The sequence below is a fragment of the Lepus europaeus genome, chromosome 2, assembly GCF_033115175.1.
Source record: "Lepus europaeus isolate LE1 chromosome 2, mLepTim1.pri, whole genome shotgun sequence".
In the NCBI taxonomy this organism is placed as follows: Eukaryota; Metazoa; Chordata; class Mammalia; order Lagomorpha; family Leporidae; genus Lepus; species Lepus europaeus.
Window position 1 is genome coordinate 13,201,859 of NC_084828.1, and position 19,216 is coordinate 13,221,074.

The following is a 19,216-nucleotide window of genomic DNA, read 5'->3' on the forward strand; positions in this document are numbered from 1 at the left end:
TAAATCTTACTGTTGATGTACACTTAGATTAATAGTCAACACGAGCACGTGAATGCCCATACAAGCTTTTCATATTTTGATATCCGATCTATTACTTATAAACTCTTAAACAGTTCTTTTCATAAATGTTAGTAAAACTGGACTATATTACTGTTTTATTCCGTGTATTACCGTCTGATGTCCTAGGCATGAGATGTGAATTTAGGAAGAGTGGGGTTACTTCCCTCCCCTGCACCACCCCTCAGCGACAGCTACTTTTTTGAGGGAAAGGGAGTTTCTTAATCTTTATTTCGAGTGGTACCATCATGAAATGTTTAATGGATGATTGAAAACTAATTTAGAAGACCAAGTAACGTAAAGGTGTATTTATATAAAGTCTTTGCTGTCAGGTCAACCAACCAGTTTCTTAAAGGGGGAAAAGTCCAGATTCTGGTAAATCTGGGTTTGATTCCCAATTCCATTATTTTTATTCAGCAGTTTGGTTTTGGGTGTGTCCTATCTGTAAGTGTGTAAATTCCCTTTGCTGATATTGGCTTTAGTGTTTATCCAGTGTCAGTTGTTTTGAGGGTAAAATGAGATAGTGTGCTCAACATGTTTCCTGCTGAATAATGAAGAACCTTTTGGTGAAAATTATAAATAACTGTCCCATATTACAATTCTGTGTGTGTTGTTCTAGAATTTTCTTGACTTTCACTACCTCACTTACTCAGGTACTCAGATTTTTATCGGGGAGAGGATGTTTAACCTAGCAGTTAAGGTGCCTGCATCCCACATCAGAATGCCTGGGTTCAGCTCCTGCCTCCCACCAGTGCAGACCCTGGGAGGCTGCAGTGATAGCTCAAGTAATTGGATTCCTGCTACCCACATGGGAGGTCTGGATTGCACTCTTGGCTCCAGCCCCAGACTAGTCTCATGCTGTGTGGGCATTTGGAGAGTAAACAAGGGAATAAAGGTCCTCTCTTCTCTCCTTCCCTCTTCCCTCTCTTTGTGTCTGCCTCAAATTTAAAAGGAATCTGAAACAAATCTGAACTGTCATAACACTGAGTTGCCTGATCTCTTGATTTTTCTCCAGTGGAAAATGATATGGTTTGGTACCTGCTTAGCTGTGGTATTTTTAAAATAAACTCCCCAAATTGGCAAACTCTTTAGTTGACCTTCTGGCTATGCCTTTCCAGTGCAAGTTCCAAGGAAAATTCTACACATAACAACATTCATTTAAAGTAGCCTGAATAATCCTTTCAAATCGATCTCTTTTTCCTTTGTAAAACAATAGGTAACATTTTGGGGGAATTTGTGTCAGTGTATGTGTCAGGAACTAGCATTTAGCATGTATTAACATTTAAATCCCCATCATTATGTGAGGTTGGCAACATTTTCAAGTTTAAATCGCTTGCTCAAGGTCACACAGGTAGCTGAGAGAAGGGACAGGCAATTGGGCTGCAGAACCTGTGATCCTGGCCTCTGACATAGATTGTCAAGTAGCCATTCTTACAGATATGTTTTCAAAAGTTACTTGAGTAGAGGGTAGAATTTTAAGGTGTAGTGTGCTTTCAGAACACCTTTGAATTCTGACACAATTCTGAAACACACTGCAAATTTGCTACCAAATTTGGTAGCTGAACTTTGATTTCTATCATTTGAAGCAGGTACAAGTTTACTATTATAGGTATAACAAACACAAATTTAGAAGCATCTGTTTTTTCAGTAAAAAGATACTTTCTTCCTCTCTCCTCACTGTATGGATGGGGGGAGGATGGTTAGATACGTGGCTTCATTTTTTTCTCTTCTTCACTTTCTAGGTCCCACCACATCAGCCTGGTCCTCCTGTAGTTGGTGCTCTCCAGCCTCCCACATTCACACCTCCTTTGGGAATTCCCCCTCCAGGTTTTGGTCCTGGTGTTCCTCCACCCCCTCCTCCTCCACCATTTTTGCGCCCAGGATTCAATCCAATGCATTTGCCACCAGGTACACTAAGTTGTTTGAGAAAACATTCTTTTAGAGCCTGAAGTGTAGAGATAAAGCAAAAGGTTGACATTATTTTCTTATTCTAGGTTTTCTTCCTCCTGGACCCCCACCTCCTATAACTCCGCCAGTATCCATTCCTCCTCCTCACACTCCACCAATAAGCATCCCAAACTGTAAGCATGTTCTTCCTTTGTGTTCACTGGTCCTCTTGAGCTGGGGGTAGGAGGGAACTCCACGAACCAGGAGTAGGGTCTGTAGTATGGCAGAAGAATGTTGACGGGGGCATAAGTAATTATTCAGCTTCACATGTTGATGTAATTATATTCCTTAGCTACTATCGCTGGTATAAATGAAGACACTACAAAAGACTTATCTATTGGAAATCCCATTCCAACAGTGGTGTCTGGGGCTAGAGGAAATGCCGAGTCTGGTGACAGTGCGAAAATGTATGGCTCTGCTGTGCCACCTGCTGCACCCACGAATCTGCCTACCCCTCCTGTCACTCAGCCTGTTTCACTTCTGGGTAAGTTAATTCTGTTTTTATCATTTTTGTTCCTCCCTACCTCCCAGTTAGGTTTTCAAAAAGCAGTGCAAATTTTGGTAAAATGTTTTCCAAGGCCAATATTTTTCTTTGAGGAAGATCTTAAATATGTACACTTGGTCTTTACCACGATACAGCCTCAAAGACGAAAATATGTTTGTTTTGAATAGAAACTTGGATTTGCATTTTTAATTTGATGTAGAATAATGCTGGATATCTATGCAAAGGAAGTGCTATAGAATCCATGATTAATGTAACCCCTGACTCTTGCCAGCTTTAAAAGAGATATCTCTTTGACAGTGTTAAATTGGTTTGGGTTTTTTGGTTTTTCTCTCTGTCTGGACCAGTTTTTTTCCATATGAAAACCCTGGGCTGGCAGAGAAGTCATCTTTGCATTGCAGTAAATGGCTTTGTTTTCTAACTGACAGTTGCAAGCCTGAGAAGCCACTTTCCCCTGGTCCCTCAGGTTTCTCCTGCCGGCCTTTTTCTGTTGCACTCTTTCCCCATACTCATTGCTGCCAGCAAGGGAAGTGTAGGTTAGGTTGTTTACACCTTTTAAGAAGGCTTTCCCTTACTTGCTTAAAGAACACCGGATACTACAGTAGACCATCTTTTACTTAATAAGTTGTTATATTTGAGATTGTAGTAATTAACAGTTGATTCTCCTAATGGAGAATTAATACTTCCTAAAAATTGGAACATTCTAATTCTCTGAGCCTATTGTGTCTTTTCAGAGGTGTGTGTGTGTGTGAATACACATTTGCTTTCTTAATTTTGCGATTTTTGAGGAAAGAATCTATTAGTTATTCTGAGATGTAGGACTGTGGGATGGGTGTTGCTTTGTAATAGGGGGTGTTTACTTTTCACCTGTACTTTCAGTAATGTTGGAAATTTTTTTTATTTTGTGCATGTACCATATTTATAATAAAAATCAATTGGATTTGAAATGGCACACTGTATTGCTGCCCTAAGACTGAAATTAGTCTGATAATAAACTGTTTTCCTTAATGCACAGATTGGGCAGTGGTAAAAGTGACTTGAACTTAAAATTGGTCAAAAGTAATACACAGTATTTGTAAGATGGAAAATAACGTGATAAATGAACAAATTCTTTACAAGGTCTGTGTTAGTAGGACGAAATGGGCTATGAGCTGCAAGCACTAGCATCTTTGTCATGCCTTTTTTTTTTAAATATTGATAATAAGATTGTTTTACCAGAATCAGAATCTGAATCAGGTAGAATTTTGTGATCAATGCGTTTCCTCCACATCCTTTCTACCCCACATCCCCCTGATTATGATTTCACTTTCAGTTGAAAGTTGCTAGTTTAAGGACTATTTACAAAGTTGCATGCATTTGTACTTTTTCTCTGGCTTACTAAATTCATTGAGTGAAGATTTCATGATTTCCAGAGTTTAATAAGAAGACCCTGCCTTTTGTTTCTTACTACTTATCATAAATTTAACCTCTGCTTCAAACATCTGAAACAAAATAAAACACAGGTAAAAAATTATTAAGCTTTAAAAATAGGTTAGTAAACTAAACACTGCTAGGAGAATCATTAAATTACAAATCTTTCCTAACATTCATTATTACCTAGCACACCTAGCCAGGTGTCCTTCCTCTCCACACTAGATGGAAGTTCCATAAGGGACATTTGCAAGATGTGTTAAGAGAGTAGATGGACAGTTTTCAGTGTGGGACTGTTTATACTCTACCTCTGATGATTATCTTTTTTTATGACAAATTAAAATAAAATTCTGAAACCTGAAATTATCACAAATCCAAAAAGTAAAGTTTGGTATAAGGTAAAACTGAAAACTGATTAAAATAAATGCTTTAACTAAAATGCAGTTTAGTTCCAAACATATGAAAGCCTTCTGTTTGCCTTCATTTAAAAACCTTGAAAATACTTACTACATAAATTTTGACCTTTTTAAAAGAGATTAGTTTTTTTAAATGTATATGCAGATAAAAGTGGATTTATCCGCCACTGACCACAGTCCCCCCCATTTGATGAGGGAGTGTGGTGGCGACTGTGCAATGGTAAAGGGTCAGTAGTAATGAAGGGGTTTTGTTGCTGTCTCCTGCTCGACGGGTTCTAGCACTGCACTGCTTGATGTCCTGCTGGCACACTCATGTTTTTTTTATGATAATAAGAGGTTCTGTTAGAGTAGCCATTAAGTCTAGAAGTTGATAAGAAACTTCGGTTTCCTAAGCTATGAAGGGGAATAAAAATGAGGCTGACACACCAGGGTGTCGTGGTGACTCAGTGGGCAACACATAAAACACCAGACACAGAGCCTGTCCCAGGGTAGGCACTTAGTGAACAGTGGGTACCCATTTCAGGTAAGAAATGTCCTGGGATATCCTTAGAACTAAGAGAAGACTGCCTATGCCTCACAATTTTAAAACCGTATGACTGTAGCTGGGATTCATTTTAAACAGTATTTGTTGGCAGACAGGAAGCAAACTTACCAGGAAAGGTGTCTTGACATACTTGCCTCAGATGTTTTCAGGGTAGATTAGACCAGATTGTAAGTTCATACATGTTAAAGATCCATTCACTGGCTTATTGAAAATACTTGAGTGTTAGTCAAGGTGCTGTTTCATTGTATCTATATTTTTCCCATTAATAATATCCAGTAGTTTTCTTATAAAGGAGAGTAAATGTATCTTGAGACGTGAGTTCTTGGATCTTAATTTCTGAAATATGGCAGTATTTCTAAAGTAACAAAGGTCATATACACGTTCAGCACATTTCTAAAAATCTGGTAGTAAGGCCTGGTTATACTGGGAAGAGGCAGTGGGATGCCTTAAAGATGGTTTGGTTTAAAGATTTTTCAGTATCATCAGACTTACGTATGGGTGTGAGTTTGGGAGTAATGACTGCCAGTTTCTGGAGGTGGGCTGGGCTGTCCTTTGTTGAATTTAGAGAGAACTCAACTTCTTTATCTTAGAGATTTTAATTCTTTTATTAATACTGATAATCTGAAAATATAAAATTACTTATAGAATATTTGTGCAATAAGAACTCACTTACTTGATTTTAAAGAAATCTGTTCTTACTACCTCACAGGTCAAAATAGCTAGAATAGGTGGTGGCTCATAAAAGCAAAAAGTAACATTCTCCAGTTGGTCCTTTAGGGGAGAAAGAGTATTAAAGATGACAGCAATTCAGTTCATTCTCTTTACTATGTAAGTGTCTGTAAGTTCTCTTTTCAAATGCGTTTGTATAATATGTATCTCTAATATGTATACAGTATATTTTTATTTAAAAGTTCATTGTAAATGTGAATTTTGGGTTACTTTGGTGTTGAAAACAATAAAAAATTTTAAAAAATGTTTGTTTGTGTTACCTATATCTACTCTATTACCAGGATGTCCAAAATATATTTTCAAGCAAAAATTGTTCTAGCTTGAACTCGCACCTTTTGTGGGGCCTTAAAACCCCTCTTGACAAATACACTTAGTATGAAGTGACTTGCCTGACATTTATTGCTATGTTACCATAGATGATGGTATAAATAAATAAGAATTGTGTATTTTTAAGATCATTTCCTATTTATTGGTAGTTTTTATAACCACAAATTAGTGGACTCTGTGCCGAGTTGTTATGCACTGGTGTGATGCACTGTAGTCCCTGAATGGGTGCAGTAGTAGGCATTTGAGTTGGTGATTCCAGATTCACATACCTTAAAAAATGATTGTGCACAGAATTGGTTGTTTAAACAGGTGTGGTTTTTGTCCTTTGTGCTCAGCTAAGTTGATCCCTAAAAATGCCTAGAAAATTAAAAACTGCATTGGCAATTTCAGTAGTTGCATTAAACTAAATATTTGATTTTTGGTCATTTCAGTTGACTTTAATTTGTATGCCCTATTTAAAATTATATAATTTTTAATAGTGATTTTTAACATTTACCTTACAACATTAGAGTGCCAGTCTACTAGTGTACTAGTCACTGACATTGAAAGGAAAATTCTGAAAAGTAGTTTCAAAAATATGACTAATACCTAATTTTTATAAAGTTTGTATTTTAGTTTTTTTATTCTGAATTTTATTATAATGTTTGGTTACATTAAATTATAAGCAGGAGGGCAGTGTACTTGGATTTGGTTTGGTATCAGAAAATTTGTTGGCTCTGTCTTATGAAAGTGTTCTTTGAAAGCTTTAGAATATTTAAATTAGTTCTCCATATATTGCATCATTTTGTTGCACTAGTATTACATAATAGAAACAGTTCTTAAACACATTATAGTTCCTTTAACTTAGTTTTACATAGTTCGGTGGATACGTTGGATAATTCAAAATCGTGATCAGCTCACAGCAAATGTTTGCTTTGGGTATGAGTTCCTATATGAATACATTATATTACCTCAGAAGGTGAAGCACATCAAGCAAAAGGTGGAGAGGAGACTTGAAAAAGCTTGAAAGTGCTTATCCTCTTCTCTCCATGTCCCCTTGATGCAACTATAGAATGCAACTTGAAGAATTGTTTTTTAAGAGTTATTTTATGAATCTGAAAGAGATATATATAGGGAGAGAGGTCTTCCATCTGCTGGTCCACGCCCCCAACTGTTACAACAGATCCCCAATGTGGGTACAGAGTCCCATTGCTTGGGCCATCCTCTAGCACTTTGCAGGCATCTTAGCAGGGAGCTGGAGCAGAAGTGGAGCAGCAAGCTCAACCCACTATGCCACAGTGCAAGCCCTGAAGAATGTCTTGTAAATTTAAATCTGAGGGACATCTTGAGGAAGATGGGAGTGGCAGGAACTTTAAACTCTTGATTGAGTTTGGGTAGACAAAGATACTGTGGTGATGAATTTCAGGTAAGATTTTTTTTTTCCTTCCAGCAAACATTGAAAAAAAAAAGTTGACTACAGATAACCAAATTCAGTGATAGAAAGTTAACTGTACACTTCTTCACATCTTCAGTGTTATTGAAACGTAATGTATCCTTATACTAAAAATAGATGAGACATCTCAGTATACCTCTATCATATATTACTGAAAATGCAAATATCTCTCAAAGATTTGCTGACATTTTAAGCCTGATATTTCTGTGTATAATCTGAAAGTATAATGCAATCTGAAATATGCATTCTGTCATTATTTGAAATGTGTACTCCCCAGATCTCAGAACACAGTACTTTTTACTATAAGAATCATTGGAAAAGATTTCCAAAATAAGTATGCCTAAGTGTTACTAATTGTTCAAACTAGGCAAAGGAAATACACGTGATGGTTCTAGTGGTTTTTTTTTTTTTTTTTAAGGTCTGAAATGAGAAGAGGAAAAACACTTTTTGCTGATTAAAAATTACATGTTTTGCCTAAGGGTTTTTGGGCATTGGTGGAAGAGATATGAATGGTTGATAGATCTTTTTCTGCTTGTGAGAAATTTCATTTTAGATTCATGTAAAATGCCACAGTGACATTGTTTTGGAGCTGCAACTAGGAGCAGAAAATGGAAAGAAAAAGGCAACCTTCCTCAAAATTCAGGTCCTCCTAGATTTACTCTGGAAGAACTCACCCTGGGCAGGAGACCCGGACCTGTAGCTTCAGTGCTGGAACTCTCCTTGATGAGTGCGCTCATCACCTCTGCAACCACAGCCCATCCATTCAGAATATATCCGTTCAGTACCTGCTGGGTACCAGACAGGTGTCCTCTGAATACTAAAGACATGCAAGTGAACAGAATGAAATCTGCCTTCCTGGAGTTTATACTCTTGTAGGGACTTAGATAATAAAAAACTCACATGGAGATGCTTCCATGGAGACGCTAAAGCAGAGCATGGTTAGGGGATTTAAGGCTGTCAGGTGGGATGTGCCATTTTAATTAAGACAGCCTGGGAAGAGTTAACATGGAAAAAGAAATTGAATAGAGAAGAGGGGAAGCCATGTAAATACAGAGGAGAGGCATTTCTGTAGAGGGGAGGACTGAAGTAAGGAAGCATGAATTCAGAGGGAACTTGGCTTGTTTGGCTACAAGGGGCTGGAATGGAAGAGAATAGCAGGAGATCAGTATAGAGGTTTTCAAGGGCACAAGTGTGAATGCAATGGGAGGTGGTATAGGGTTTGAATTGTACTGTGACCTGATTGACATTTTTAAGGCACTACTATGGCTGTTCTACAGAAAACCTTAAGAGTTGCTGAGAGAGGGCAGGGGAAGCTGTGTTTGGATGCTGCTGCAGCAGATAAGATGTGAGCTAACACTTCCAGTTGGGCTGGTCAGTGGAGGCGGTAAGTGGTAGGAGCCTGAATGTCTTAAAGGGTAGAGCTTTCAGAACCACTTTATTACTTAAATAATGTGAAAAAAAAGAATCAAGAGTGACTTCTGTACCTGAGCAGTTGGTAGAAGAGCATAATTGGCCATTCCTGAGATGGCACAAATCTGTAGTAGGAGAGAGTTTGGGGAAAGGATATCAAGTTAAAATATTGGATATTTTATATACCAAGGTGTAAATGTCATGTAAGCAATTGAACAAAATCTAGAGATGGAAATTCTGGTGTCATTAGCAAATAAGGGAAACATGTAAAGCCACACAGTGCCAGCCTGTGAGGTTATCTAAGGAGACATACATGAATCATGAAGTGATCCTCATTTTACAGCTGGGGAAACTGGAGGATAGGAAGATGAAGTAACCTTCCTAAAGTCACATAGCTGGAGTTGCACAGCTAGAACACAAGGTAGCCTTACTCCGATGGGAGCCCCCTTAACCACACCCTATGCTGCCTGAGCCAACAGAGGGTAGTGAGAAGGCACAGGCAATAGGCTAGGATACAAATGTAGAGGGAGATGTTCTGGAAGCCACTTGAAGGGAAATTCTGGGAACATGGGAGAGATGACATGACATTTGTAGGTCAAAACAGCACCGAGACTTGCCAGCTAGGTTTAATAAAAGTAAAGGTACCCAGTGAGCTTGAGGAACTGGGAAAAATCTCACTGGAATGATGGTTCTAAAGCCCAATTCTACAGGGTTAGGAGGGAGTGAAAGATGAAGAAATGGCTATGATTATGATTTTGAACACTGCTGAGATGTGCTGGGGATGAAAGGTGAGGGAGGTTTTTTAAACATGGGAAGAACTACAGCATTAGAGAGTCGGTAGTGGGCAGGGTTTGGCTGCAGGAAAGAAGGGGATATATAAGCTTGGTTCTGTGGGGAGAGGGGGAGGTGGAATAAAGGGTTTGGAACACATGGTCACAGAAGGAGTGATATGGAAGCTGATGAATAAAACATATGTTCCTGCAATGGAAAGAAAGTGCTTACACATGCTACAACATGGATGAACCATCAAAAGAAGCCACATGAATGAAGCAAGTCAGAGGACCACATACCATGATTCCACGCGTGTGGAATGTTGAGGATAGGGAAGTTTGTGAAGACAGACCGTAAGACGATGTGGCTGCCTGGTTTGGACCTGGTGGGGATCTAGAGATGATTGTGATGGCTGAACACATTTAGATATACTAAAAACCATTGAGCTGAGCAACATTCCTGGGTGAATTACAGGCTGTGTGTGTTCTACCTCACCAAAGTTGTTAGAAAACAAACCAGTTAAGAATAGACAGGATTAAGAAACAGGAATATATGAAACATCCCTACGATGTGAGAGTGAGTTTGCTAGGAAAATATGAAGTTGCTGGCCAGAATTAAGGGCGTTCTTGTGCTTGTAGTTAGAGAAATGTCAACAGACCAGTCAGTATGTTGGAAGACCAATCCCCAGCCATGTTCAAGAGGAATTTTATAGAAGCACTGCATTCCAAACCTGTTTTGAGGTTTTTCCAGACAACTATGGTGAGGGAGATCCGTGGATTCCGAGGCAGGTAAGGAGGAATGCAAGGACACTGGGTGTGAGTCTGGTGGGATTGAAGGTTGTCCAGGCAAAGGGTTCCAACAGAGGAAGGACTTGGAAAGGGGGTGGGTGTGGGAGAGTAGCTCCTAGCAATCAAGAATTTGGAAGTCATACAGTCACTGGTGATGAAACAGGGCCTAAGGCGGGGGCAGAGTGAGGCACAAGCTCATTGGCCAGAAACAACTGACTCCTTGCCTTTTCTCTACCCTCCTTCACCTTCTCACAAAGCACATCCCTCTTTTTTTTTTAACACTGCTTTTAAATCAACTTTATTAGCAACTGTGACCTTTCATGGCTACATGGCGCCATTAGTTTGTGTCAGTATTTGTCCAGCTGTCAGCGCTTCCCCGTAGAGATGCAGAGTGCCAACCCTTCCATTCCTTTGGTACATTTAATAGTTATGTGTGTTTTCATTTTCTAATTGGAAAGGGGTAAAAACAGGCTTTGCGTAAATCTGTGTTCAACTAAGTATGTGTTAAAATCTCTGAAAGAGGATATTACTTTCAGGTCCTATACGTTAGAGGGGAGTTTTTTTCCCCCCTTAGACACATTTGGCTGCTTTGATCTGATTTTTTTAAGTGACACACAACTATACATTTTATGAGGCATAATGTGATAATTTGATACCCGTGTTCAATGTATAATGATCAAATCTGAGTAATTAGCATTTCTCCTTGAATGTGTATCGTTTCTTTGTGTTTGGAATCAATGAACTTTTGCTATTTTTGTAACAGTTGTCTTTTCTTTATGAAATCTTCCAATGAACTGATAAATTGGTTGCTTCCACAGTCCTAGTGTCTTAAATTTTGTCTCCCATCTGCATGCACTCTTCTTGACAGAAAGCAGCCCTATTCACGTGCTTTTTGTATTGCTTATTTGCATGCTGCTGAAATTGCAGGTTCCTGCAAGACTCCAGCCTAGAGATCTCTCTCTCACACACCCAACACCCCCTATATCTATTTAACTTGTTCTTCACGTAATCCCAAATACCTTTGCTAATAAATGGCGATGGTATCCTCCCACCCTTATTTTAAAATAGTATGTATTTGAGAGAGAAAGGAAGCTTCATTAATTCACTCTTCAAAAATCCACAAGAACTGAGGCTGAAGGCGAGGGTTGGAACCACAAATGAGGTCTCCCATTTGGGTGGCAAGAAGCTCAATCACTTATCTGTATTAGTAGGAAGTTAGAGTTGGGAGCTGGAGATCAAACCCGAAGTACTCCTGTGTGGGATGCAAGCTGCTTAACCCATCAGGCTAAATCCCCACTCTAATTCCTGAGATCCCCTTTTTCGATCATTATAGGAAATAACCTGTTGTTTTGAGCTATAAGCCTAGTATATTAAGCTGTTCAAATTTGAATTTGGACATTTGGGACTATCACTTCTTTGGTCTGCCCCGAAGCCTTGCTGTATTAGGAATTTCAAGGTCTTCTCAGATATGTTTCCCAGGTCTGAGCTTTTGGGTTTTGTGTGTACACTGGTGAGTTGGCATGCAACTCTTCCCTTCTGAGGGCATGGCAGCCCAAGCCCCTGTGACTCAACTCATCTCCCAGCCCTGCACTGGCACCTCCATCCACTCACTTGCTAAGAGCTGTGTTCATCTCTTCAACCCTGTCATCCTGCCCACTCGACATCTTAAGTCTATTGCTAGTCCCTGGCACTTCTGCTGGTCCTCTTGTCACTGTCTGGATTAAGAGCCCGGATGCCCTCCAGGCTCCTCCCCCTCCTTGGCTCACTGCACAAACAGGACCATTCATCCCTGCTCAGAATTCATGAATGCTTTCCCCTGCTTCAGAGTCCAGGTTCCTTGTCATGCCATAAAGGCCTTTGAATCGCTCTGGCCCACCTCATTAGCCACAAAAACCTCTTCATGTTTTGCCCAGTTTTCAGCCAAAGTCATTCTGTCGTTTCTGTGAACACTTCACTGCTTCACCTTGCTAAGGTTTTTCAGAAGCTGTGACGAGCAGCATCCACCTGTACTCACAGTGGCCTAGAATGTTATCCCATTCCTCTGTAGCCCATCTCCCCTCTGCCTTGGCACTCTGGTTCACACACCAGCTTGTGTCGCTTCAACCTTTGTGTGGCCACACCAGCCTGCACCATATCCGTCAGCATTTGGAATTTGCTTCTACTAGACTGTCTTTGAAGAGAACTACGAGGTTTTATTTGAATCCCCAACCTATTATGCAAAAAATGTTAAGTCATATTAACTCTGGAAAACTTGTCAGTGATATTGCATATCCATCATGCTTCCAGAGAAACTGAGTAATTACTGTGAATGCCCATTTGACTAAATAACTCACTGTATTCCACTGGTATATGCATAATGCCAGCTTCCCCAATATTTCAACTAGCATACCTACCAAAGGCTTCTGCCACCTGGTATATTTTTAGTTAACTTATTAGAAAAGTAATATGTGTTCACTACAAAAGGGTAAAAAAGAACTACAGAGAAATCCATAATCTGCTTTTTAAAAATTATTCAGATAAGTTTTTAAGTAATTTCGTAATCGCCGTTGGCATACAGATAATTCTTGCTATAATCCAAAACTATTGCTAATTTTATAGCTTTTTTTTTTTTTAAGACTTATTTATTTGGAAGACAGAGCTTCAGAGAGAAGGAGAGACCGTGAATGTGAGGTCTTCCATCTGCTGGTTTACTCTTAAAATGGGGGCAATAGCCAGGGCTGGTCCAGGCCAAAGCTAGAGTGAGGAACTCCACCCAGGGCTCTCATGTGGGTGCAGAGGCCCAAGTATTCAGGCCATCTTTCCCAAGTACATTATCAGGGAGCTGTATCATGCAGCCAATAGGACTTAAACTGGTACTCATCTGGGATGCCAGTGTCGCAGCAGCACAGCGCCAGCCCCTATAATCTGTTTCTATGGTCTGAAGGCCACTTGGGAATACAGGAATATTAGGGAATAAACTTTGGTGGTCCGTAAAGGGTTTAAAGGTAAATCTAGCCTGATGCATCTTTCATGCATGACTTAAAATGCAAAAGAGGGTTTGTGAGTGCACAGTATTTTAAGCAAACCCCAAATACAAATATCCACATATGTGGAGTAAATGAATTAGACAATTTTTTCTTTGTGAAAAATACTGTGCTTTGTGGAAGGTTCAAGTGTGTGACTCCTAATAATATTCAACCCTGTTAAATCAGTCTGTGTATACCAGTGGAATATAGTGGGTTACTCAGTCAATAATAGTCATTATGTATATATATAAGTGTGTGTATACCCTCAAGCCAGGCGAGATGGCCTTGCGTCCTTAGGCCACTGTCATCGGTAGTTGAAACCAGGGCATCATGGGGAGATAGGACTGCCACTCTAACCTATTGCTCTGCCAAATTTGCTGTTTCCTTTTGAAGACTCCTAGACTCAATTCTCATAAGATACATTGAAATCCTCTGACCCCATTTTTTTCCTGGATTTCTTGGATAACTGGCATTGGCACCAGAATGTGCCACACTGTCCTTCTTAATAGGATACACATATTGCACTTCTAATACAAGATTATGGGAAAGTGAAGTTCAGTTTGTGTATTGGGACTTCTATTGAAAGGTTGTACCCAGCATGTATAATGTATAATGTTTGTTTTGAGGTAAAGTCCATGAATGCTGGGACTCTTCCCTTAAAAAGTGGAAGCAGGGACATGTCTTGGCTGCTTTGGTTGTCCAAGTTTATGCGATAGACTCGGGAAATATTCACTGAACATGATGAACAGTGTTCCCCTTGGCCACTGAGTTCATTTTGATCAGAGGAACGGGGTAGGTGGTGGTCCCTTGCTGGGAGTTTGTGATGGGCTGAGCCATTGCCTCCTATATCCATCTCAGTGGCTGGCGCTGTGCTGTGCTGATCAGCAGTACTCAACCTTGGACCTGACATTCACACGCTCAGTGGCTATACGACAGGATAGTGGATATTGAGGGAACAGGGGGAATTGAGATGTTAATAATCAGAAATGGAAAATGTTCGTTTTTGTAGTTAAGTAGTTAGTGATAGAGAAGATGTATCCTGTTCTAAACAGATGTGTGCAGTATTCATTGCAGCAGTTAGCCAAGCTGTACGTTGAGCTCACTCTTAGGAATTTTATCCCATTTGACCTCAACAAGCGACAGGTATTATAACTGTGATGATTTTATAAGCCACAAATACTGAGGCACATACCCAAGATCACTCCTGAGTAAGACTATATCACCAGGTTGGTTTTGGCATTTTTAAAAAGGGTATTTTGTTTAATTCAGTGCTGAGGCTGGTGACCCTTCATGACAAAGTTACAGACTGGTGTAGAGTACTTTTCCAGGTCCACTTTAGTGGTTACCGTTTGACAGAACAGTATTGAGCCAAATATTATGAACAGTGAAACTGAAATAGAAATTCTTGTTTATCAAAGTAGTATGAACTTTTTATCCAGAAACTAAGGAAGCGTACAGGGTTTGTTGGTTTGGTACAGCAGGAGGGAGGAAGAAGTTGTAAAATCCCGGAATAGTAAGGTGCTGGGGAAGATGAAAGTACTTAGAACTAAAGTCCCGCATTGCTTTTCTGTCAGTGTCATGCAAGTATTTCTCTCAAGTTGCCGACTGGTCGTCATAACCCATCTCTCGCCCAGAGACCCTTCTGCAGTACCTGGATCAGTAGCACATTCTGACAATATCTGGAAGGTTTTCCTTTACCATAGAATATGTACATTTGCAAAGAAAGAAATCGAGACACGCTGGCGCCTTTCTCATTTACCTGGTGATCCGCAGCATCTTTCCCTCATAGCTGGCAGTGATGGGTTGTTGAACCTGAGTGACCTTCATGTCAAATGAGCAAACCCTTGGGGAGTGGGAGAATAAAACCAGGATATCACTGTTACTTTGAAGAATGAGTGGAAGGTGAATGGCTGAACACTCAGCATTATTGCGCAGTCATGTTGGCCTAGGCAGGTTACAGGTTGTGCCATGTGTTGAAAAAGGAACCATAAAACATTTGTATGGGGGTCTTTGTTTTATAACTTATTTAAATGATGCCTTGTAACTGCATGAGATGCTTTAATAATGCAGACTAAGTGTAACGTGGAATTAACCCTGGATTTTCTAGGTCCTTGACCTAGTAGTCAAGACAGAACCAGAGTGGGCATTTGACCTACTGGAAGACTTGATGCAGGTTAGGATGCCCACATAGCGTATTGAAGTGCCTGGGTTGAGTTCGCAGCTTTAGCAGCTCATTCCAGCTTGCTGCTTTTATAGACCCTGGGAGACAGCTATCCCTGCCGTCCACGTAGGGAGCCTGGATTGAGTTACCAGCTCCCGGCTTCACTCAGGTATAGCCTGAACCATTGCAGCATTTGGGGAGTGAACTGGGAATTGTCAGCACCCTCTCACTCTCAGATTTAAAAAACCAAACCAAACACTTGGAGTCTACGATTTTGTAAGAGTGTAGCTGAAATCCCATTCAGTTGATTGACATAGTTATGCCAGTCCCTGGAGTGTGGGGGACCTGGCACCTTCTGTTTCTCAAGTGTGTCAAGTGTCAGGGGCAGGAGAGGGGGGAATCGAGGGGCAGAGCTCCCAGTGAAGGTACCAGAATTTGCCATACTTTTTGCAAAAATTGGTATAGAAAAGTTTTCAGCTTGTTAAAGTCCTCTACCCATAGAAGATACTTGAAAAATGAGCCCTGGGCTATGACTGGGTCTGTGCTAGGCTGGCAAACATCATGGAATTGGAAGAGTCTGGGTTGACTTTCATGTCTTTGAACTCCTCCACAGGAAACAGCTCAAAGTAGAATGACACCTTGCGTGGCGCTTACATTTTCACTATTGTCTTGCAGGCACTCAAGGAGTGGCCCCTGGTCCTGTGATCGGACTCCAGGCCCCATCGACTGGTCTTCTTGGCGCCCGCCCCGGCCTGATCCCGCTCCAGCGCCCTCCCGGGATGCCGCCGCCTCACCTACAGAGATTTCCTCTGATGCCCCCGCGCCCCATGCCGCCACACATGATGCACAGAGGCCCACCTCCGGGACCGGGGGGCTTCGCCATGCCTCCACCTCATGGAATGAAAGGCCCCTTCCCACCACATGGCCCCTTCGTTAGGCCTGGGGGAATGCCAGGGCCAGGCCCAGGGGGTCCTGAAGACAGAGATGGAAGGCAGCAGCAGCAGCCGCAGCAGCAGCAGCAGCAGCAGCAGCCGCCTCCGCCGCAGCCGCAGCCACCGCCGCCGTCACAACAGCCGCCCCCAGCCCAGCCGCAGCAGCCGCAGCCTCAGCCGCAGCCGCAGCAGCAGTTTAGAAATGATAACAGGCAGCAGCAGTTCAATTCAGGTAGAGACCAAGAAAGGTTTGGAAGAAGATCTTTTGGAAATAGGGTGGAAAATGACCGGGAACGGTATGGGAACCGTAATGATGATAGAGATCATAGTAATCGTGATAGGAGAGAGTGGGGAAGGAGGAGCCCTGATCGGGACAGGCACAGAGACTTGGAAGAGAGAAGTAGACGCTCTAGCGGGCACCGAGACAGAGAGAGAGATTCTAGAGATAGGGAGTCTCGTAGAGAGAAGGAAGAAAGCCGAGGAAAGGAGAAGCCCGAGGTGGCAGACAGGGCAGGTGGGAACCGAACCATTGAGCCCTCCGTTAGCCAAGTGGGAAATGTAGACACTGGTGCAGAACTTGATAAGGGCGAGTGCGAGTCGGCAGTTGTAAAACCTCCTGAAGAGTCACCTGCTGAGGCTACCTCATCCGTTGAACCTGAAAAGGATTCTGGCTCAGCAGCAGAGGCTCCTCGTTAGAGACTGGAACTTGTGGATATGACAGTGGCGCGTGGAGTGTAGAGCTTGGGGTGTACAGATGCTGTATTATATTTGCTCCTGCTACATCACAGCCCCACAGTAGCCGGTGGGGAACTGTAAGCAATTTGATTGCTTCCCTTCTATTTAAAAATAGCCACAAAATAACAAAAAATACTGAGAATATGAATAAAATATTACCCCTTTTGCTGTAACTTTTTAAAAGTTTTGACTTTAAAAAGTTTACAAATCGTAATTAGAAGTGCTATTTTTTTTTTTTTTTAATTTAAGACAAGGTAATGGTGAAAGCTCCTCAAAACAATAGGGATGTTTTTAATAAACTCTATTTTCGTAACAAACTTTAATGTGTGCTATTCTTCCTACACTGCACTAAGGTGGGGAAAGGATTGTTCACCATCAGTTTGAGCTGTTAGACTTACCTGATGGAAGTAGACATTTTTTATGTAGTTATTTTCAAAATTCGTTTGTGATGCTTTTGATTCTTCGCATTGCAATCATACGGTGAAGGCTAGTGGTTTTATGTTCATTGAAAAGCTTGTGTTTGCAGTTTAATCAAGGTTTCCCGCCCATTGGCTTTATCATAAATGTTGTCCTTGTAAAGAGTTTGTTGGGGAAAAGCTGGACCCCCACATTACACCTTGTACTTATCTGATCGCCTGGGTATTATGTAGACAACTGGTTTTTTTTGTTTTTGTTTTTGTTTTTTACCATCCCATTAAAATCTTCAAAAGGGTAAAACAAAATCAAGGTTAACATTTGCAACTAAAAGATTTTTGTCTGATATTCTGAATGTTTAAGGACTTAAATGTAACTGTTTCCTGTGAGCCTTGCCTGTTGCCTTTCTTTGCCACCTTTGACTGCACTGCTGGGGAGAGGTAGACTGGACTTTCTGCCCCGTAACATGCCTTTTACCTGTTTTGGCGCAAATTTAGGGGGTTAAACTAGGAGAGAGAGTTGTTAACCTAAGAACTATCACACCAGGACATCCAAAGCCAAATCAAGCCTGACAATAAAGCAGCTTCATAAACTGCTGTTCCAATGCCACCACCTGGTGTCACACCTTCCCAAGGATTTATGGCCTTTCTGAAGCTTTTTCTCCAAAACTGTTTTTAAAGCTGTCTTGGTCTCAGTGTACTGCTGAGCAGTTAACTCATTTTTCACCCTCACCCCCAGGCTGCTTTATTGCTTTGATTTTAAATAGTGCTGTGCAGTTTTTCCAGGGAAAATGTTCTACCTAGGGCACTGTTCCTGTACTCCTGACTTTAGAAAGTAAGGGAAGGTGTGTGGACTGAAGTGCTAAGACCTCTCCTGGAGAAAGTGTTAAAAGTCCGAACTGAAACTGGTTCTGAAGAGAAAGTCTCATCCGTGGTGTGGAGACCGAGGATCCAAGGCCGCCATTTCCAACTGAAAAGTATTGAGACCACCCTGTTTGTAACATACTGGTAGTGTACAGGCCTTACCTGTGCAAACAGTAGTGAGCCTGCTACTGTTTGTAAATACCCATTTTAACCACTCACTATGAGCACATTATTCAGCAGTTTAAAGAACTTGAACATGCTACTGTCAGTCTACCTTGGGTTTTTCTCTCCTAAGCAATTTGCTATATTGCATAAGGTACATGGTATATTTCTGAACAATCAGGATGGTCGCTTGTTCCTGGAGCAAACCTCTAAAATAGAACATGTGCCATCTGGCAGAGAAATTAACCTCATAAATCTTGCTTGCAAACCAAGGCTGCCACCCACCTTTCACAGGTTCGCTAAAGACTGTGTACTTTACAGAAAAGTTTGTAAGTCCTTTACATGAATGGAAATGCGAAGTGACTAAGCATTTAGGACTAAGCATTTTAGGTTTCCCAAAGTAAAGCTAGCAAAGACAGCCTATGCGTCTGAGCTGTGCCTTTGGGGTGCTATCAAGCAGTATTACAAAATCTGTTCCACTCAAGCTCCGAGTAAATGAGGATCAGCACTAACTCGAGTTTTCAGTTTGGATTCTTTAATAGGCTCAAAAGAAGTGCCACACAGTGTTTATTCACAGGGCTGCAGGAGAACTGAATGCAGACAATCAGTGT

General features: G+C 41.1%; 1 protein-coding gene across 4 annotated transcripts in view; it reads left to right on the forward strand.

The window, feature by feature from the left end:
• SCAF4 (SR-related CTD associated factor 4) overlaps window positions 1-19,127 on the forward strand; it is a 66,259-nt gene extending 47,132 nt beyond the window's left edge. For 2 of the 4 annotated variants that reach the window (XM_062206137.1, XM_062206128.1), the window contains exons 17-20: window positions 1,800-1,965; window positions 2,052-2,138; window positions 2,297-2,488; window positions 16,175-19,127. In XM_062206137.1, the coding sequence (XP_062062121.1) occupies window positions 1,800-1,965; window positions 2,052-2,138; window positions 2,297-2,488; window positions 16,175-17,127 (1,398 nt within the window). In that variant the 3' untranslated portion in view covers window positions 17,128-19,127. The remainder of the gene's footprint in view (window positions 1-1,799; window positions 1,966-2,051; window positions 2,139-2,296; window positions 2,489-16,174) is intronic. The other 2 variants (XM_062206156.1, XM_062206146.1) reach the window with 1 other exon arrangement.
• Window positions 19,128-19,216: the final 89 nt, after the last annotated feature.